Consider the following 21,535-nt stretch of genomic DNA (forward strand, 5'->3'; position numbering starts at 1 on the left):
AGAAGGAGCAGCTGGGGTCCCCGATCACTGCTTGGAGAGCCGCCCGACCAACCAGGCTCTGGACTCTGAGAAGTAAGCGGGTTGTCATGCCACGGACAGGTGGCTTTCGACGCAGCGTAACCCAGGGCACCCTGGCAGAGGGGCGCTCCCAGCTGCTCTGGACTCAGGCAAACCCTCCCCAGGGTCCCTGCTGAGTACCGCTCCCGGAGCGGACGTCAGGCCAGGTCTTCGGCGGAGAGGTGCGTGTGCAGGGCTGCCCCGGGGCAGAGCTTGGGGCGAGGGGCCCTCACGGGAGGGAAGCTGCATGCCCGCCACCCCTCTCCTGCGTGGCGGGACTGACGCGCAGATGGGGGTGAGGGAAGGACACAGCCAGAAACCGCATCATGATACAAATGATAAATTATATTTGTACAGTAAATAAGTATCAATAGTCAACACAAGTTCAAAACCAGCCACCGGCCCCTGGGACTGAGAAAAGGGCTGGGTGACACCCCTACCACGGTGCCCATCAGGAGGGGGCGTGATGGCATGTGTGTTACACGTGTGGCAGCGGCCGGTGGCTTCATGATCAGTGCAGCAGGCAACAGGGACGAGGCGCCTGGGACGGGCCTGGGCCGGGAGGCGGGGAGGGACGGGGGTCTCCTGGGGCCTCGGTGGCCCAGTGGCTACCATGTTGGGGCCTCAAAGTCACGTCAGGAAGGGGTCTTGACTGTGACCAAGAATCACTGGCCAAGTAGTCAGGTTTGGTCTGCTGGCCTGTGACGGGGTCCGGGCTCGCACCATACGAGTGAAAGCACCTCCCTGGGGAAGCGGCCTGCAGAGGCCCCTCCCCCAGGTCGGAAGAGGCCAGACGTCGCTGGGGCCCGTGGTCCAGCCCCAGGCCTCCGGCTCTGGCCGAGGTGTGGCCGGTTAGGAGCTCTGGCGGTGGCTCCTGGGGCCGGAGGACGGCCTCTCGGAGCAGCACGGTGAGCTTGTAAAAATAGCAAACAGCAGTGGCCTGAGAAGGCAATTCTGACTCCGCCCGCTCGCCACCGGGCATCTTACGGCTCTCAGGGCGGTGCTCAGGGTCACATCTCCTCCTGGAACCAGCGAGGGGGCGGAGGATGGCCGGGGGCGGGGTCCGCTGCCCTTGGGGTCGGGGTCGAAAAGTCCAGGGCGGAAAGGAAGACTGGAATGCCCGCCAGGCAGGCTGACCAGATGCGGGATTGGGGGGTGGGGGGTGGGGTCCCTTCCCTGGGGAGAAGCGCATCCTTTCTGGTCTTTATTTCATGACTTCATACTTTTCTTACAGTGGTGGGGGGCGGGGGGAAGCAGGAGGTGGGGGGGGGGAGATTAGTGCACGTTTGTTAAAAATCTATTGTGTGAGAAGGACTTTTTTTTCCCCCTCCTCTCCAAAATAAGAGATGATTATTTTTAAGTCTGCAGTGTGTGTGTCTGGGGTTCGCAGCCGGGTGGGTCAGGGCCAGCCCTGGTCCCTCACCCCTCTGGGCCCGGAGGCTGTCCCCAGGGAGCCACGGGCACCCCCAGACACCCGCCATCTCCACGCCGTCCCCATCTTCACCCTGAGTGCGGATTAAGACAGAGGAGATCACAGACACAAGGTTCAAGACGCCTCTTCCGTTTCAGATTTCCACTGCAGACGGAAGTCCTTGTCGATCTGCGCGTGCCTTCCGTTACAAAAGGGAATTAGCCGATACAAACTGGTGAGTCACATTCATACATTGGATTTTTTTTTTTCTTTAACTTTCTCGACGGTGGTGTATTGGTAAGAAAAATAGCCTCTCTCAGGATCTAGCCCAAAAGGCTACACATCAATCAGTTTGGGAAGTCACCAAAAAAAGGGAGTGAAAGAAAGGAAAAGGCAACTGGAGGCTGGGATGTTGTCGTTGTTGCTGTTGTAGGTTTTGTTTTTTTAAATAAACATCATCTTTTATGTGTAATCAAATTCCCATATTTTTCCCTATAAAGAATCTGCTTTAGTTTTTCCATAAGGCATTTTTTTTTGTCTCTTCCTATTTAAATTTTCTTAGAGTTAAAACCATAAATAAGAGGATGTAAACCACTAACATGACACGTGCCAATATCTTAATTGAGCCAGACCTGGTAAATTCTATCAAAACTAGACAGTTAAATAAGAACCACGTTATAAAAATATTAGCCAAAAAAAGACTATTAGATAATTCTGCAAACTCAAATATGAAACTGTACTAAACAAAATATGTGCAAACGTATACAAGCATAGAGCCACGTGGCGGGGTTATGCTCAGATTAGTTTAAAGCTTGCTCTAGTGGATTTAATTCGAGTTGTTCCACGGTGGTGGTGGTTACTTTGAACTCACACACGAGTCAAAGGAAAATAAAATATGCACAACCACGTCCCCAAAAGGTGAGCGTCTCATGGAGCTGGTGCTTCATTCCGTCCACACCTGGGACTGCCTGGGTCCTGCTAGGGCTGGAGGTCAGGGGCAAAGACACGGTGGCTGTCCCAAGGCCCGGGCCAGGCAGCGTCCCAGAGGCCCTCGGGCTGAGGTTCAGGGCAAGGGCGACACGGACAACTCCCGCCCCCTCGTCCAAGGCCCCAGAGAGCTGGCCAATCTCCACAGGAGCCGGGACCTCACGCTCGGGGTGGGGGGTGGGGGGGACGCGGGGAGGCGACCGGGCAGGGTCGGGCTACAGGCCAGGGACGGGCGAGCGGCGGCCTCAGAAGGCGCGGAGACCCGCGTGCCGGGTCTGACGTCTAGCAGGCCGGCCACCGCTCGAGTCTGAGGATCGGGGCCGTAGAGGCAACCCTTTTATCAGGAAGCCAGAAGTGGAAAGCCCTAACACCCACCCCCCCTTTCTGCAATCGAGTCCCTGCTGGGCGTCCTCAGGCACAGGTGCTCTGGGCATTCGCTCTGTGGTGGGTCCCAGGCCCGGGCACTAGAGGAGGAAAGGGTTGGTTGTGCCGGCGGCCTGAGCTGCCGACGGGGGGATGCCCACACTGCCCCCCATGTTCATCGTGGCGGAGCCCAGTGGCGTCAGGGAGGAACCGCTGCCCCCCAGAGCTGGGTGCGGGGCTGTGGAGGTCATGGAGGCCACAGCCATGGGCTCCACCCCCGGGCTCGGCCCAAAGGACGTGCTGGTCCCCAGGACTGGGCTCCCCCGCAGCTGGTTCAGCGTCAGCGGCTGGGGCTGGTTCACCTGGAAGGGGTTGACAGGGGCCGAGGCTGCGGCTGCACCTGAGGAGAGAGCAGGAGGGACAGCGGCCCTCGTCAGGACAACATCCATCCCCAGGTCCGAGGGCCGGAAGCTGGCGGCCACCGGGAGCACGTGCACTCCGCAGTCCACCCCTCTGGGAACAGCCCTTCCCGGCGCCCGCTGTTTCGCACACGCTATTCTGCACGCGCACACGCATCTGCCGGCTGGGTCTCCGGTGTCCGCGTGAGGAGACCGAGGCTGTGAGAGGCCAAGGGACTCATCCAGAGTCCCAAAGCCTGAATGGGGCAGTGCCAGCAACGTGCCCAGCTCGTGGGGCTCCCTCACGACGAACAGCTGGCACTGCTCCCGTATTCCGCGTGCCACACTCCGTGACCACGGGGGTCCGGGAATGAGGAGGGCAGAGGGGGAGCTGGGAACTGCTGCTGGAGAGTGGCAGTCTCCACGCTGGGCCCTGGGACCCGAGGGCTGGCCTGATAAAGGCTCTGAGAAGCCCCGCAGTCAAGAAGGGGATGCAGCCATGTCTTACCCAGCATGTCCAGAATTTATCACACGTCATAAAACCTTTCCCCAGCTTTCAGCAAAAATGTCTGTTGACACTCTGCCAAAAACGCGAGAGCTGCCAGCACTGAGTCTCCAAAGCAGCCCAGCCCCAGAGCACAAAGGCTGCCTGCTGAGGGCACCCCCACAGGTCACCACCAGGAGACGCTGCCCTGCCCGCTCTCCGCCCCACCCTGGGGAGGCACACGCCCTGCTGAGGGCACAGCCAGCGTCCCCGCACCAGCCCCTGGTAACCCTGCAGATCAGCCCTGCTGGAGCAGGAACACCTTAGAGGTAGCAGAAGCCCCCTGAGGAGGGATGGCGGGGCGCCGGGTGAGTGGTGGGGGGAGGGATGGCGGGCCACTGGGGGGAGGGAAGGCCAGCCTGGCTTAGACACTGGGTTCTCATCCTGCACAGGGAGCAAGGAGCAACCACGTCCTTGCCCATCACAGGGTTGGGCAGGACCAGGCCCTCCATACACCCCACTCCTGCCCCAGGGTCCCCACCCTCAACTCTTCTAAGTCCTGGGGTCCCTCTTTTCTGCAGGGTTCTATGAGGGTTGCCCAGGGCTTCAGATGTGTCTTGCGGTGGGCTTCAGACTGAATGCCCTGAATGTGATAACATCCCGGCCCTTGGGGCTCCCAAGGCCTTGCTGGGAAATCTCGGGGGCGTCGGTCCCCGGAGGGAGGACTGGGTGCCGAGGAGGACTGTGATCGCCCACTGGAAAGAGGGTGCTCTGGGCGGGGAAAGCAGAGGGGCTCGGGGCAGCTGAGGGTGTGAGCGCAGGGGCAGAGAAGGCAGGGCCAGGCCGGCCACAGCAGCCCTGGACGCTAAAGCACCAAAGCAAGGGCTGGGGGCTTGTCCACACGGAGCCTTTGAGGGTGGAGAGCAGGCCTTTAGAAGGAGCCTGCCGGCAGGGAGGACGCACACAGGGAGGGAAGGTGGGGTTCCGAGCCCTGGGAAGGCAGAATCCAGCCCCTCGCGGGGCTGAAGTGAGGGTCCGTGGGTCCCTGGAAAGTGGCCCCCAGAGAGTGGAAAGCTGGGCAGCAAACTCCGGCCCCTCCTCACCCCACCACTGCCCTCGCCCGGCCAGGAGGCGGTGCTTGCCGGAGGGTCTCCCTGGCCAAGGGCACCACGTCAGGGACAGCTTCCGCTCAGGGGTCTCGGTCTACCTGAGGAGAGGGGCTGTCTTCCAGCCCCCACCCCACCACTGCACACCGGCGTTCACACCCCTGCCCGCTGAAGCCCAGCAATTGCGGCCGTGCCTCTGAGCATCTGGCACCAGCGTGTGGGACACGGCAGGAAGCGCCCCCCGAGGGGTGGAGGAGAGGTCAGGGCCCGAGGCCTGCCCCAAACCCGTTCTCAGGAAGGGGGGGGGGGAGGCCGGGAGGTGCGCATACCTGGTGCCAGGAACGGGTTGAGGGACTGGGCCGGCGGGGCTGGCCTGGTCACCAGCGAGTCCAGGTTCACCAGGGCCGCGTTGGGGCCCAGGAAGGACTCGGGGGTTTTCCGGGAGCTGCTGGGCTTGCTCGAGGCGGCGGTCAGGGGCTGAGACTCAAAGGGGTCGGGGCTTGTAGTTCCGTTGTTTTGGGACGGTGGAGAGGCCACCGCCTCAGCTGCAAGATAGGGACACACGCGGGCACGGTGAGAGCGGAGGGTGGGGCCCCGAGACGCCAACCCCAGGAGAGTCCCAAGCGAGACACAGGCATTCTGGGGGGCACCCCGCGTGGCCACGCAGAAGACGGGATGTTCGGTGCAGGGCTGTTTCCAACAGACCCGACCGGGGACAGTCGGCCACAGGGGCAGCTCCCAGGACCCCCGGTTCACGTAACCAAACCCAGAGCGCAGGGACAGAAGACGCGATGATGAGGGAAGAGCTGTATCACAACGTTACGTGAAGACAAGCAGGTGACAAGACAACGCAGACAGCATGATTCCCGCCCCCCCCCCCTGCAAAATACCGGGGTGCTCCTTCAGGTTGCTGGCCGGGCACGGGCAGCTTATTTTTTGGTGTGTGTTCACTGTCCATTTTCTACAATGAACGTGAATTTCTTGATGGAGAAAAAAGCAAATTATTTTCAAAAATTCAGCCAACAGAGGGTGTACTAAGACAGGCTGGTGGGAACGCAGTGTGCTTGGCCAAGATGCAACGCGGCAGTGGGGTTAAAGGTTCTTAAAAATGGTCATACTCTCCACTCGGTAATCCCATTTCTAGGAATCCAGTCTTGGGAAATAATGCGAAATGTGAACAGGGATGTAAGCACCAGGCTGTTCACAACAGCATTATTTACTTGAGCGAAACCTGGAATCAACCTAAAATGTCCTCCCAGAAGTTACAGATCAAATAAATTACCGCTGAGCAACGCAAGGAGATATTACACAGCTATGGAATAGTTGCTGAAGTCTTTTTTTTTATGTCCTGAGAAAAATTTTTCCATTTTTCAATCTGTTGTTCTTCTGTAAAGGAGGAGAGGGGGGAGGACCCAACTCCATCTGACAGTATGAGCTGAACAAAAAAGACCGTATACACAGAGGTCAGAAAACATACACAGCGGCTGGGGTGGGTGGAAGGATTACAGATGATTTTCATTTCCTTCCACAAACTTTCCCAAATTTTCTGCAGTGGAAATAGCTCTAGAATTGGGGGTACCTATTTTGCAAGTCCACGGAAGGATGTCCCCACAACGAAGCCACACCGCCTTCTCGCTGAGGCACGCGTGGGTGGGCCAGGACAGTTAGGTTGTAAGTTGGCCCGCAGAGGACACGCATGGCATTTTGTTTTTTTAATGCAGCGAAAGAAAGACCCCAAGAAGCAGCACGTTCTAAGTGGCCTCTGGTCCCCTGAGCTGAGAGGGGGCCCGAGGGGTGAGCCGGGGCACCAGGCTGCTCGTACCTTAGACCAGGGCCAGCCAGGCCTGTAGCTGTAGCTGGGGGAAGGGGTGGGAGGAGGTGGGAGGGAGGAAGGGGGCGGAGGGGGGGGGACAAATGGAGAATGGGGAGGGCACGGGGAGAAGCTGAGAGAGGAAAGAGAAAGGAGAGAAGTTGCTCTAGGTAGCTGGGAGGCGTGGCCGGAGACGGACAGAGACAGCCTGGCTCTGTCCCTGGCCTCTGGCCTCGGGCCCCTCCCCCTGGTCCGGTCTCTCTGTACCCTACCTATCCTGATGCCCCGCCAGCCCCGGGGGCACTGGGCCTGGGCCTCTGACAGCCACAACAGGGGTGATGAAGTCGGGCAGAGACACCGTGTCCAGGCCCAGAGCTCGGGCTGTCTGCAAAAGGGGCAGCTTGGGGAGTGGGGACTCGGGAGGAAAGCAGACGGTCAGAGCGGCTCAGGCTGGGCAGTGGGGGCCCATGCCGGGCTGGGGCTCGTGCAGGCAGCCTCTGGGGTTTGGGGGCGGGGCCGAGGCAGAGAGGTGAATGAGACAGGAAACCCAGGCCCGACACCAGGACGGGGTGAAAGAAAAACCCAACCGCATGACTTTTCACTGCCAGTGTGTGAATTCCTGCCATCGGCCACTTACAGCTCCCGAGACCAAAACACAACAAAATGCAGGAGGTTGATAGGTCTTGAAAGCCGATTACTTCTGCAACAACTGGGCTGGTCAAAGGCACAGACGTTATGGAAACGACTACCATCTTTCACATACCTGTTCTTTTTGAAGTTCGGAGGTTGTCAAATTCAGAAAAGTCATCTTTAATTGTACCATTCAAATTACTGAAGAGATCAAAGGCCCCTGGGTGAACACAAGAGGCCGGTGACTGTGGGCACATCAACATGACCCCGTGATTCTGCCGTCCAGTCTACAACCCAGGGGTGTGCTGGCAGCAGGAGGGGAGATGTCTGCCCCATCGCACGGGGCTCAGGGTCACCCGGTGGTCTGGGAGGGGGCCAGGCCGAGGATCCCGGCCTCCCAGGACACGGTGTGGGGGCGCCTGCCTGCGACTGCTCCCGCCTGCCCCAACCCCAAACCGAAGGAGGCGCTAACGTGGGTGGAGGTACTTCGGAGCTAGGTTTCGAGACTTGGATAGAGCCTGTAGGAAGCTCCTGGAAGGAGCGCCCAGAGGGTAGCCTGCCCAGACCCCCTCGGGAAGCTCCCTCTGGACAGAGGCACGGTGCCCAGAAGACCTGTGAGCTCACCCTTCACGGTGGGCTTGTGGCATCGGGAGACTGGGGACAAAGGCTGCAGGTGACAGGGTAGCAGCAGCAAGTGCAGGCCAACCCACAGATCCCACGCCACGGAGCCAGAAGAGGGGAAGGCATGGGGCCCAAAGGGGCCCTCGGAGCCTGGGCAGAGGGAGGTCTCACCAGTGGCCGAAACAGGCTTGGCGGCCGAGGCTGCCGCCCAGGCGTCGGCCGTTTTCCCAGCACTGGGGGCCTGCTGCTGTGGGGCTGCCCAGGGGTCCGAGCCCTTGGAGACGGAGGGTATGCTGGCTCCGGTGGGCACTCCCCACGGGTCGACGGGGGCAGCTGGCTTGGCACCTGTGGAAAGGCAGGGTAGGCTCAGATACGTCCTCGGAGAGCACTGGGCGGCCGGGGAGAGAAAGGAGAGGACGCTGGGCCCCACGTGTCAAGACAGGCAGTCACCCAAAGGGTGCTGTCCCACACCAGCAAAGCTGGACAGAGCTGAAGGCCAGGGCCGACAGCCATCGGGGGTGCCCACCCCGGGGAGTGCACTGGGCCTGGCCTGCTGGGAAGGGACCAGACAGGAAACCGCGGAGAACCTTTCCAAAGTCCCCGCCATACACGGTCTCGCGAGGAGCCTCCCGAGCTAAGTTCGAGCCCGTCTCCCCGGAGTCCACAGGCTTCCTCCGAGGAACGAGCCCTGCCCATCTGCTGTTCCGGCCACAGGCCCTGGCAGCATCCTGTCCCCACTTGCTTTGAGTGGTTTCTGCTTTTGACAGAGGGTGAATAAAACAGAGGTGTATGTGAAAAGGAATCAGAAGCAAATGCCTATGTACCTAGGCAATAAAATGTTTTCAAACCGTCAGTGGCAAATCAACTTAGTGGGTCACAACCGGTTTTCAAAAGAGTAAAAGAGAGTGCACCTAATATTTTGTGTTAGCCCTTCCTTCGACTTCCCCCTCTACCCCATAGAGGCAGCTTTACACAACCTATCGATCAGCTGTGCCTTTCTTACCTATATATAAATGTACACATCCTCTACGGCCTGCTCTATTCACGCACGCCACATTTTATTTGGGAGATTTCACCTGCGTTGACGTGCAGTGGAAACGCGTTCCTTTTTATGGTTGTATAATATTCCGCTCCGTGGCGGGGCGGGGGGTGCCCACATGTGATTGGTCCGCTGAAGGCACTGGCTAGGTTTTGCTTTGGTTCTCATCCCCAAGTGCGCTCATACGTGTGAGGCCCTCGGTCGAAGCTCCTTCCCCTCCACCGAGTGATGCCCGTGTGGCCTCCACAGTCATGCCTTATGCTGTGTGGGTGCAAGTCCTGGTGCTCTGGGAACTGCCCCATAATCTCATTAATGTTCCCTGCATTAATGTTCATAATGTTCCATTAATGTTACCTCCCAATTTGTGGCTTTTCTTTGCACTCTCCTTAAGGTATCTTTTTTTTTTTTTAATTCTAAATGTTTATTTATTTTTGACAGAAAGAGAGGCAGAGAATAAACAGGGGAGGGGCAGAGAGAGAGCAGGACACAGAATTCTGAAGCAGGCTCCAGGCTCCGAGCTGTCAGCACAGAGCCTGACGTGGGGCTCGAACTCACAGACCGCGAGATCGTGTCCTGAGCAGAAGTCGGACACTCAACCGACTGAGCCACCCAGGCGCCCCTTTAAGGTATCTTTTGATGAACAGAGATGTTCTGAAGTTTAATGGAGAGAAACCTATCGGTATTTTCTTTTGTAATTTGTGCTTTTTGTGATGACTAGGAAAGCCTTCCCTACACCTCAAAGGTCTTTTTTTCCTATGTACACATTTCCTTTTTATTCTGTGTGCACATCCCTTGCAAGTGACGATGGCCTAATTCTTCCCACCTTTATCCTTTTTCTTTCCTTTTCCCACCTCACTGTGCTGGTTGGGACCACCAGCGTCAACGTAAAGCACGAGTGTGGACAGCCAGTGTCCCTGTCTTGCTCTTACAGGATCAATTTTCAACGTTTTACATTAAATGGTAGCACTTCCCATTTATAGGTTTCTTTCCTTCTAGAAGCCCTTAATCAGGCTCTGGAAGCTCCTCATTATTCCAAATTTGCTAAGACTTTCACAGTGAATGGCTGATGAATTTTATCAGTTTCTCTCTATTAAGATGATAGCATGATCTTTCCCTTCTCGTCTGTGATATGGTACATGTATGTATACGTTTTCTAAGGACGTGGTCGTTGCAAACTTTCTCCTGATGTACTCTATCATTTTTTATATTTTTCATGTTGGTTTCACAATTATCTGCTTTTTGCATCTGTATTCCTGAGCGGGAGTGGCCTGACAGGTCTGTTCTCACACTGTATGTCCTGTCTGCTTTTGATGCTAAGGTTATGCTAGTCTCATAAAATAGCAGGATACTCCCTATTTTCCTACCCTCTGAAGGAGTTTGTATAAAGGTGGAATTGTTTCCAGAGTGGTGTTACAATCTGCCAGTAAAGCCCTCCGGGTGGATTGTGGGGGGGGGGGGGGTGATTTTTAAGTCCTGACTCAACGTCTTTAATGATGATATAGCACTAGCCCTATTTACGGATTTCCTACTGATCTCCGGTCAGCTCTGCTAAGTTTTCCTTCTAAATGTATCCACTTTAAGTTTTCAGATTGAAAGCACAGAGCTGACCAAACAGCCTCTGACTCTGTGTGAAACCTTGGCAGTGTGGGCAGTTATGTCCCCCTGTTTCATTCCTAATACCGTCTGCGTCTCTCCTCCTTATTTAAAAAAAATTTTTTTTTTTAAGTTTATTTCTTTAGAGAGAGTGAGCTTGAGCAAGGGAGGGTCTCAGAGAGAGAGAGAGAATGGGAATCCCAAGCAGGTCCGCGTTGTCAGCACAGAGTCCAGTGTGGGGTTTGAACCCACAAACCACAGATCATGACCTGAGCCGAAATCAAGAGTCAGACGCTTAAGTGACTGAGCCACCCAGGCGCCCCTCCTCCTTATTTTTTAAAATTATTCTTGCCAGAGATCTGTTTTATTTGTTGCTCTTTTCAGTCAGCGATGACTGTCCCGTGTGTTTGTTTCCTAATGCACTCATTTCTGTGCTTATCCTTACTTCATTTCTTCCACTTTCGGTGTCACGTTATTCTGTAAACAGTGAAAGCTACCAGTTCCCCCTCACTATTGCTTTAGTGGCCCCACAAATTCTGGGATAAAAATATTTACCTTACTAGTTGGTTTTAAATGTTTTGATTCTCATTAGAATTTCTTCTTTGACTCAAGAATTCAGGAGTTTTTCAAATGTCAAGCATATGGAGTTTCTCTAGTCTTCCTTTTGTTGCTGAGGATGTTGTAGTCAGAACGTGTGTTCTAGGTGATCCCGGTTTCCAGAAATGTGCTGAGGCTGGCCTTTTTTTTTTTTTTTTTTTTGACTAGCACAGGATCAAGTCTTTGCTAAGTATTCTGAAGGGGACTGAAAATAATGTGTGTGCTCCTGTCACCGAGAACAACAAATCCGCAGGATTATGAACTGTGCCGCTCAAATCCTGTTACATTGTTACTACTTTTTGTGAAATGATATGAAATATACATATTGGTCTCTGCACCCTCGGCTCCTGGTCCCGAATTCCTGAAACCCTTGGGATCTCTTAAGTGACCACAGCACTGGGAGCATCTCTTGCTCAGCGGAGGCGACTCTGGCCGGGTTCCTTGGAGGGCTCCTGGCTGGAGCCAGAATAACCAGAAAGACCAAGTCACGATGGGAAGCTGGGACGTTTCTGCTGCCTGCAAATGTCACTATTTCACCTTTGCTCCTAAGGAATACCTTCAATGAATCCAGAATTCCGGAGGGTAACAGATGTTTCACTGGTGTCTCAAAATGTATTTTACCATCATTCTTGCAAGAAAGAGGTTTCCCTAGGAAGGGAATTCAAGGTTGATGGTGTTTCTTCCAGCGCACCCAAGACCTTCTTCCACTGCTTGCCAGCAACGGCCATCCTCGTTGAGATGTCAGCCGTCCGCTTGACTGCCGTCTCTTTTCAGTGGTGCAAATGCTCCCTTGGGTTTATTTAAGACGTTCTCTTCCTTAGGGGCGCCCGGGCGGCTCAGTCAGTTGAATGTCCGACTCTCGATTTCGGCTCAGGTCATGAGCTCACGGTTCGGGGGTTCGAGCCCCGTGTTGGACTCCATACTGAGTGGGGAGCCTGCTTGGGATTCTCTCTCCTCTACTCTCTGCCCTCCACCACCGGCGTTCTCTCTCTCTCTGTCTCTCTCTCAAAAACAAATAATGAAACATTAAAATAAAAACTAAAAGATGTTCCCTTCCTGTGGTGTTCTCCAGTCTCCCGCCAATGTGCCCAGGTGGGCATTTCTTTTATTTTATCCTGCTTACGACTCACTAGACTTCTGGATCTGAGAAGTAGCACCTTGCCACAAACTTAAAAACCGTCAATCATTATCTTTTCAAGCATAAACTCTTCTGGAACTCCAAAGAGATGTGTGTTAGATGTCCTCATTCTGCCTGTGCTTCCCCAGCCACACTGACCTCCCCGGCCCCCCCAGACACACAATAGGGCATGTAAACCGCCCTCTGCCTCTGGGCCTTCGAGTCCCTCCGCCTCTCCCCTCCCCGCTTGCCCTCACTAGCTCCTCTGGAATCACTCAGCTTTCCTTTAGAGCACCTATCATTTAGCACCATAACTACTCCTTTGCCTAAGAGTCTCCCTGGGCTGTGACCCCCGTCACGCTCCTCCCCCCTGCAGGTGTGCGGGTGGCTCCTGCGACAATCTGGCTGAGCTCTGAGGCTCAGAGAGGGCAGCAGGAAGGGTGGTGACTGCCAGTGTCAGAGAAGACCAGGGAATGTCCCCCAGGCCTCCAGAGGACTCGCCTCCCTGGGCCCCATTCCCACGCAGGCCCCTCTTAACAGCCCAGCAGCAGCGTGCAGGGCTGGGCACGGGCCAAGGCAGACGGACCTGCAAGGTTCACTCCCACCACCGCTTGGACACCCGAGCCTGTCAACTCCTGTGTGGACCTGGGACCTCTCCTGCTGCTTTCCCCAAACCCACACCCTCCAGAGGCCTCCAGAAACACCCACCTGCCTCCAGAAGCTGCTCTGACCTTTCCTTCCAGGTCTTCCCAGAAGCACACACAGAGCCACCTCCCTGTGGCTGTGACAGCTCTCCCCAGGCCCACTTCTGCCAAACGTGACGAGGAGCTTAGCAGGACACTGGTCCTGGCTGGGATCACAGTGGGGATGGGTCCTTGCTCTGTCCCCAACACAGCACCTCACGGGGCCTTGGTTCTCCACCTTGACTAGAGGGAGCCATGTGGTAGAAAGTGTCAGGGAAAGACTGACAGACTGCTCCGGCTCCCTGTGAGCACGGGAATCTTTTTTTTTTTTTTTAACTTTTTTAATGTTTATTTATTTTTGAGAGAAAGAGAGACACAACATGAGTAGGGGAGGGGCAGAGAGAGAAGGAGACACAGAATCCGAAGCAGGCTCCAGGCTCTGAGCTGTCGGCACAGAGCCCGATGTGGGGCTCGAACTCACAAACCGTGAGATCATGACCTGAGTCGAAGTCGGACACTTAATGGACTGAGCCACCCAGGACCCCCAGAGCACGGGAATCTTGACACCCTTTCTTCAGCCTCCCCTTGCTCACCAGCAACCACGAGAACTGAACGAGCTCGTCAGGAGACCGGTCTACACCCCCCAGCTCACCTGCGCCAGGAGGACACGGACCGGGAGGCTCACGCTCCTGCCCCTGCAGACCTGACCACCTCGGGCACTGTGTGTGAGAGCTGCTGCCCGTTCCAGCCGCTCGCCTCCATCAGGAGACCCCTGGCCACTTTCCAGCACTCCTGCCCTGTTTCCCTGAAGGATACCCTGACTTCCTTGGGAGAATCACCCCCCCGCTTACTCCCAGTCCCAGTCTGAGGCGGACTGACCTTGCTGTGGCAACCGGGGAGGGTTTCCACCAGGTGACGTGAACCTGCAAAGTACCCCGGTCCCAAGCCCCCCACTCCCAAACCCCTGGATGGTAGAGGAGCTACAGAGAAATCCTCCCTATCCCTTGGGCTGTGGACTGAGAACATGAGGTAGTCCCCAAGGTGGCAGGACCTGGGGCTTCTGAGGCCGGAGGCCAGAGGGGAAGGGCCCACAGGCTCGGGCTGTGCAAACAAGTCTGGGTCTTGGTGATAATGTCTGAGCCACGGTGTCCAGCTGGTGTGAAGACAGAGCCACCCATCTCTACCGGAGCTGTCTGCAAGGTCATCTCCCGCCGCTGTGTGTCTGGACGGGTGGGAGGTGCTTGCTGAGAAGGCCCGACCCCTACCCTGCAGCCTCCACAACACCTCATCCCTCAGCCACCCACTCTAAGCCCAGCCCCTCACCCCTCACAAGGAACTCACCCCTGCGCTAGCTCACGTGACAATGCGCCTCCCCAGCTGGAGCGCGTGTTCCACAGAACAGTGGCCGGGTCTACCTGGCCCACGCCACTCCTGCCCCACGCTCAGAACTGAGCCTCACACGCAAAAGATGCTCGACAACTAATTGGGGGCTGGAGGGAAGCGGCGAAGGATCAAGGGAGCTATAGAACCCCGGGGCCGGAAGGGACTTTGCAGTTTCCACACTAACTCCCTCTGGTGAGGCATCTTTGAACACTGGAGTTCAGTGACCACTTCTGGACAATTTGGGGTGTTAGAAACACACACAGATAAGAGCTGCCCCTAAGCTCTGACGTGCTGCGCAGAGTTTTCAAACGCCTTAGATTTGGCAAGACTTCATTGGCCGTGCGGCTCAGGGGCCACCAGAGACGTGGTTTCCAGGTGGTGTTGTCCTTAGGAGCCTCTTGAGGGATGTGAGTAAAATACTAACACTGCCTCTTCCCTTCACACGCACAGACTCTTGGGAGCGCCTGGGCGCCTGGATTCTTAGAAGCTTAGAAGTGACTAGAATAGGCAGCCAGGATGTGTGAGAGCCACCGAACTCCTGGAGCACTCAGGTGCCTGGCCAAGCCTTCTCGGAAGCAGAGGCCCACCATCTGAGCGCCAGCCAGACACACAGCCTGAATGGACAAACGCCGGGCGGGGACGAGCCTCGCCTCCCACACACAGGTGCTCCTTGGAGTCACCTCACTCTGAGCACATTTGGTCAGCATTCACCAGGCCCGGGTCCAGGTCCCGCCTCTGAGAAGAAACAAGAGCACACCTACTGCAACCAGCATGGGTGGCACGGGCAGTCGGTGACCACGGGATCGGGGCAGGCAGTGCCGTGGACAGGTGACACCTTTCCACGCAGCATATGTGAGCCGTGTATCCAAGAATACACAGGAGTTTGCGAGGCGGACAATTGGACACAATGTAAAAAGGAAGGATCAGGCATTCACGGGAACCCAGGCGGCCCCCACAAACAGACAACTCTTGGGGTGCTCCGCCACCCCTCCAGCCCTGGGCCCCGGACCTTCCCCTCCTGGCCTCACATGGGGCAAGCCCCTCGGCAACTGCACACCTGCCACGCAGGTGCAAAATCAGGCTTTGCTCCTCCATCCAGACCCTAGCTCGGGCAACGAGGGTCGAAACACCAGTTTTCCCTCAAACTGATAAACGGGCAACGGTAAGAGTGAAAACAAAGTGCTTCAATGTCTCCGGAGGAGCTCCTTTTGCACGAACACGGTAACGTGAGGCTATATACACCGCGCGCATTCTAACGCCCTCTCCGTGAGCTGGCACCACGCTGAGCCCCGTCATCCTGGGCTCACAGGCAAGGCTTGCCACCCGGCCCCCCCCCCCCCCGCTGCTGTGCAACTCTACCCTAACGTTGTTCGAGAGCCTCTTATGACCCCCAGCTATTTCCCACGTGCCCTGCGTCCCCTTTAGAATACGGTGAAACAGCATGGCCAAGAACTTTAAAACCCAGCACGCACGATGCTGAAAATCCACAAGCTCCGGTCCAGAAAGAGCTCCCTGCCCCTGCACCGCCGTGCACGCAGACAAAGCACGGTCACAGCCTAGAGAGCTTTGGGCGTGGGATGAAAGACGCCCTCGGTTCAATCCCTGGCCAGTCATCCAGGTGACCACGGATGAGCCGCTTAGCCATGGCGGGCTCCTGGCTTTCCAGTCTGCGAGTGGCGCTTGGGGACCTATGTGTGTACCAGGCACCGTGCTGACTTTTGGAGTCACAGGAGGCTACACGCGGTGGCACCTCGCTTTCCTCAAACCTACCTTGGGGGACAGAAAACGTGCCCTCTGCTTTCCCATGGGTGCCGACAGCCCACAGAAGCTAGCCTGGCGGGGCAGACCCCCCCTTTACGCCTGCTGACAGCGCGGCCCCTGGGGACCGGCGCTCCGTCTTCCTCCTCCATGAATGGACAGTGGAATCGCTGCAAGGATCCTCTGTGCTCTGTCCTCCGTGTAGTCGACGGGGCCCGGGCCACACCACAAACCCAATAAATAAATGCTTGTTGAAAGCGCGAGTGAATGAGAGCAAAGGAGGATGGAACTCGGGGCAGAAAGATCAAGCGGCTTCCGCCTCCCACTCTGTGGGCCCATTCATAGGGAGCAAGTGTCCCTGGGCCCCTCCCCCGCCAGCCTGGCTCATCCGAGGCCTCGCATAGGAATATTCATGTGCAGGGGGGCGGGGTGGGGGGCAGTCACATTGTGGGGGTCACAGAACTGAGTGGCGGGGATCGTCAGGAAACCAGCAGCACCACCTGCTGCCACTGGGGCGGAAGACGGCCTCTGTCCTGGCCCGGGCAGTGAGCGGGTCTGAGCCAGCCAAGGCCTTCTGAATCACCAGGCTGTCTGCCCTTCTCATCCCAGGTGGCTGCTTTGTGTGTCTGGAACAGAGGAGGAAGTGCCCCGCTGACCCGGCGGGCTCCGACCGCCCTCCTCTCAGCCCTCAGCATTTCCTCCCAAGGCCGCTTGGCCAAGCCGCCCCCAGTGCTGCTTGGAGAGAACCAGGAATGGCAGGGCTTGCTACGAAACAGTGCTCCTTTCATCCGGGGGCGGGGGCGACTACCAGCGCTTGGGTAGGAACTCTCTACATCTTTCAAATTTATGAATGTGTTTCCGGGCAATGGGGTGGCCCAGAAAACACACACTAGCGGATTCTACTTGAGGCTAATCGGCAAGTCTGACACCATGTCTTGCTCTGGAGCGGCTCTCGGAAGAGGGAAGCAGAGAGGGGCTGTATCCATGCTCCAGTGCATGGAGGAGCTGGTGTGAGGCCATCTCCTGCAGGGCTGTTGGAAGCGGAGTTTCAGAGCTGCAAAACCCACCTCCGGGGACAGCCGGGGGCTGTGTCACGGTGCCACAGCCCTGCACTGTCCCACGGGAGCCGTGCAGTACACTTTCTCCTGATGCCTGGAAACACTCACCACACAGTGCAGATGGAAATACCTATATACATTTGTAAGGCCGGATATATAATATGGCCTCACCTATGTAAAAACATAAGAGCCAGAAAAAAACAGGGAGCAGATAAGCTAACACTCTAACACTGGTTATCTCCACGCTACGGTCTGAGGTGACTTTTCCAGGACACGCACGGCCACAGAAGGCTTCTGCAGCAGCCCAAGATGGCATGGCGATTCCAGGAAAGGATTAGGTGCCACATGCACTGAACCTGCCCCTAACTTGCTGTGTGACACCAGAGGAATGAGGAGCCTCTCTGGGCTTTGATGTCCCCTTTTCCCCCCAAGTCACTGGTTAAAATGCCAAGTGCGTCAGAACCAAGGACAGGGCCCTGGGTTGGGCGAGGGGCAAGAAAATGGCCGACTAGCAGTCCGCAGACCACACTGGCCACCTGCAGATATATCTGATCAGCCCCAACCATGTTCTCACTTTAAAATTCCTTGTCGGGGTGCCTGGGTGGCTCGGTCGGTTAAGCGTCCGACTTCGGCTCAGGTCATGATCTCGCGGTCCATGAGTTCGAGCCCCACGTCGGGCTCTGTGCCGACAGCTCAGAGCCTGGAGCCTGTTTCAGATTCTGTGTCTCCCTCTCTCTCTGCTCCTCCCCTGTTCATGCTCTGTCTCTCTCTCTGTCTCAAAAATAAATAAATGTTAAAAAAAATTTTTTTTTAATTCCTTGTCAACATTTAAAAATTAACAGATTTCAGGGAGACTGGGTGGCTCAGTCAGTTCGGCATCCAACTTCGGCTCAGGTTGTGATCTCGTGGTTTTTGAGTTTGAGCCCCGCAGCTGCCAGCAGTGTGGAACCTGCTTCAGACCCTCTGTCCCCCTCTGCCCGTCCCCCGCTTGCACGCTCTCTCAGAAATGAACAAAAATGAACAGATTTCAAAAATTTAGGTTTCCATCTTCTCTTTAAAAAACTGGATTCTAGTAGCCAAAAAAGTGGAAACAACCCAAGTGTCCATCAAGTGCTAAGTGATTAAACAAAATGCGGTGGAACTATAAATGGAATGTTCTTAAGGAACGGAGTGAGGACACGTGCCACTACTACAGCGATGAACTCTGAAAACATCACACTGAGTGACACGAAGCAGTCACAAAGGCCACACGCTGTTTGATTCCATTACACGTAAGAAATATCCAGAATGGGAAGACCCAGAGACAGAACGCAGTAGACTGGTGGTTGCCAGGGGCTGGAGGGAGGGGTCACAGAGGGTGACTGCTTAATGGGAATGGGGTCACTTTCTGGGGTGATGGGAATGTCCTGGGATTAGTAGTGATGGTGGCACCACACCGTGAATGGCTAACAACTGCTGAAGTACCCACTTTAAAACACCCTATGAGGTCAAGTCCCTGGCTCGATCAAGACACCCAGCTCCAGGGCACAGGGCTATCCCCCAGCCAAAGGAAGGGAGGGGCAAACTCGTTCATTGAAAATTCATAAATTCTGTGTCTCCTGACCTGGTGACACATACCCCTAGTAAGTCAAAGAGCAAAAAAAAAAAAAACAGTAGACAGAAGTAGTCTCCCTCCCAACCCCCAAGCCCCACCCCAACCACTCCCCATCAGCCACAGACTCAGCAGAATTCAATCTTGTTAAACGCGCCGGGCTCCTAGCGTGCCGGTTTTCTTTTCTGGGCACTAGAAAACGTCCTGTCTGTTTAATGATCCATTACGCAACTCCAAAAGGGATTGATAGTGTTTCCTGAAGAACATCCTATCCATAACTCAAGGTGGCCATCACATTACAGAGGAACTATTTCTCAAATTTAAAAATAAAGTCAAAGCCACTGTCTGGAAGGGGCCCAAGTGGGCATTTCCAGGAGAGCTGCCTTCACCATCCCTGTGTATGCTCAGTAACACTTTAGTCCACAAGCTCCCCGGGGGCGCAGCACGCAGGCCATGGGCCATGAGAACTGCCAAGCTCCTGGCAACCGTGGTCCTGGCTTTCAGTGACCGAGATCCTGTAGGCCATTTGGCCTGCAGTTTGCCCCAAGGCCCAGAGGGCTCCTGCCAAAGGAAATGTGGGGACCTGCCCGGGTCCCTGAGGCCAACGGCGTTGCCAAAGGACATCTGGGGCTGATACTGCCTTCTGGACAAGGCTGCCAGGCCCTGAGGGCCCCCACCCCATGCCCTTGCTCCCCGCTGCCTGTACCTGCACCCACTACACCACTGCACGCTCTCGGCCTCTCACAAGCCACGCCTTCTGCTAGGCACACCCTTGCCTCTTCACAGCCTGGCCACCTCCTGTGCTTCCCTGAAGGTTCCTCCAAGATACCTGCCTGTCTCATGCCTGCCAGACTCCTGAGCTAAGCCCTGTCCCAGGATGCTCTTAAAGACCCGCCACCAAGGCCCAGCCCCCCAGCTGGTGTACCTCTGCCATGCTGGAACTCCCATCTTGCCCACACCTGCTCAGGACCTTGAAGGCAAGACCACTACCTGTTTGCATCTGGGTCCCTGAGTAGCAGGAAAGAGCCTGGCGTTCGGTACACTTCGGCAAACGTCCAGGGAACCGAGCCGAACACAAAAGATGGTTCCAGTTGGGGGAAACAGGGACCCCAAAGAGACACACGCAAGTTGCCACAAAACCTACCACCGAAAGTTCCCAGACAGATCAGCCATGGCCGGCAGGGCTCAGAGCACCGGGTGGGGGGAACCTCCCAGAGCAGCAGGCTGGGTTGGAAGCCATTACAAAGGCTTCAGGCCAGGCCCTGTGTCCAGCCATCAGGAAACCCACAGGCCCAAGATTTCTCCCCAGATTAAAGCATCTGTGCCACACTCGTGTTTCAAATCTCCGACCACAGATTCTCTGACATTTGGCATTAAGAAGAACTTTAAAATATTCACTTAGCCTAGTAAACTGACTATTGCTTTATGTAACAGGTAGGAAGAATTACAGCAAACACATCCTCTTTTCATTAGCAACCACAGCAAGCACATCATAATTTCCAGCTGTGTGTTAGTTTCTTAACCTGGGGTGCTGGGTGCAATTCTGAGGCTCAGAGAGTTGACACACGTCCCAGAAAGGGGACCGGCCATTTCTACTGCGTGTGGGAAGCAAAGAGGAAGTCAGCTTTCCCTCTACCAAAGCAGAAAACCATTCAAAACAGAAAGCCCTGTGTTGCAGTCCTCGGGAGGACTTTGCTGGACATTACGGCTGGGGACTGGAGAAGCCCCAACCCGCCACCAAAGGCCTGCCTCACTCCCACCTCCAGAAGGGGGGGAGAGCAAGAAGCTGCGCCCTATGGCCCTTCACACATCCAACAGGAAGGCACGGGAGACGAAGGGGGCAGGTATTTACCGAACGATGGCCAGGGGTCTGAAGAGCTGGCTGGGGCTGCCGGCCCGCCCCAGGGGTTCGTCTGGTTGGCTGAGGCTGACCGGCCCCAAGGCTCTGCTTTCTGGGCAGCAGGGCCCGAGCTGGGGAGGGCGTCCATTAAATCCAACAGAGTGGTCTGCTGGGGGTGGGAGCCATGCTTTGAGACAAAGAGAAGGGGACAGGTTTTACTTGGCTACAGTGACAGCAAATATCCACGTGTTAACCATAAATACTGTCTGCCTCCTAGGAAGAGAAGCCCTCTGGGAGGTGCCAAGAGGAAACTGAGCTGGCCACCCCGCCCACCTCCTCACAAAACCAAGTCCCAGTGCAGCCCAGGCTCCACCCACACCAAGCTATATACTTTGTGCCCAATGCCCCGCCCACCTTCAAAGGCCCTCAGGGCTTTCCAGAAGGACTCAAGCTTTTGCCCAGGCTGCAGCCTCCCTCCGGAACGCTGTCCCCACCAACCCACCATGCTGCCCCCAGCTGCCAGCCATCATCCAGGGCCCTCCTTCCTGGGGGGCGGCCCCGCCCACCCGCTCACATGCCCCCCCCCCCCCCCCAGCTACTGCCAGGGACCCCATGGTGCTGTACCACAGGAGATCACTGGAACCGCTGGCCCTGTGTCTTCTGACTGCATGAGCCTGACGGGAGCAGACCCGCGTCCTAGTCACCTTAGGCTCCTAGCAGGCAGCCTGGCGCAGAGTAAGGCTGATGACGGCAGTGGAGACCGGCACTAGTGAGGGCTTACCCTGTGCCAGGAATTTGTTCCAAAGCACTTGACGCTTGGCTTATGTAACGGCCGCCAAGACCGCCTGGCTGTTATCGTGCTCGTTTACACGGGAGGAAAGGGAGGCCCTGGTCAACAGAAGCCCCTCGCCCATGCCCAGCTCCTCTGGGGCCAGTCTCAGAAGAGCCTTGGGAGTAATGTCTGGGGCGGATGTGTTTTCTAGTACGTCCTCGGCTCACTCATGCTCAG

At 56.2% G+C, this 21,535-nt stretch overlaps 1 protein-coding gene across 4 annotated transcripts in view; it reads right to left on the bottom strand.

Annotated features, from left to right (window-relative positions):
- Positions 1-381: 381 nt before the first annotated feature.
- EPN2 (epsin 2) overlaps positions 382-21,535 on the bottom strand; it is an 87,411-nt gene continuing 66,257 nt past the window's right edge. For all 4 annotated transcript variants that reach the window (XM_032591228.1, XM_030294876.1, XM_030294878.1 and 1 more), the window contains 5 exons: positions 20,539-20,713; positions 8,039-8,212; positions 7,380-7,466; positions 5,136-5,351; positions 382-3,218 (listed from right to left, as the gene is read on the bottom strand). In XM_032591228.1, the coding sequence (XP_032447119.1) occupies positions 2,920-3,218; positions 5,136-5,351; positions 7,380-7,466; positions 8,039-8,212; positions 20,539-20,713 (951 nt within the window). In that variant the 3' untranslated portion in view covers positions 382-2,919. The remainder of the gene's footprint in view (positions 3,219-5,135; positions 5,352-7,379; positions 7,467-8,038; positions 8,213-20,538; positions 20,714-21,535) is intronic.

This window comes from Lynx canadensis, chromosome E1, assembly GCF_007474595.2.
Source record: "Lynx canadensis isolate LIC74 chromosome E1, mLynCan4.pri.v2, whole genome shotgun sequence".
Classification (NCBI taxonomy): Eukaryota; Metazoa; Chordata; class Mammalia; order Carnivora; family Felidae; genus Lynx; species Lynx canadensis.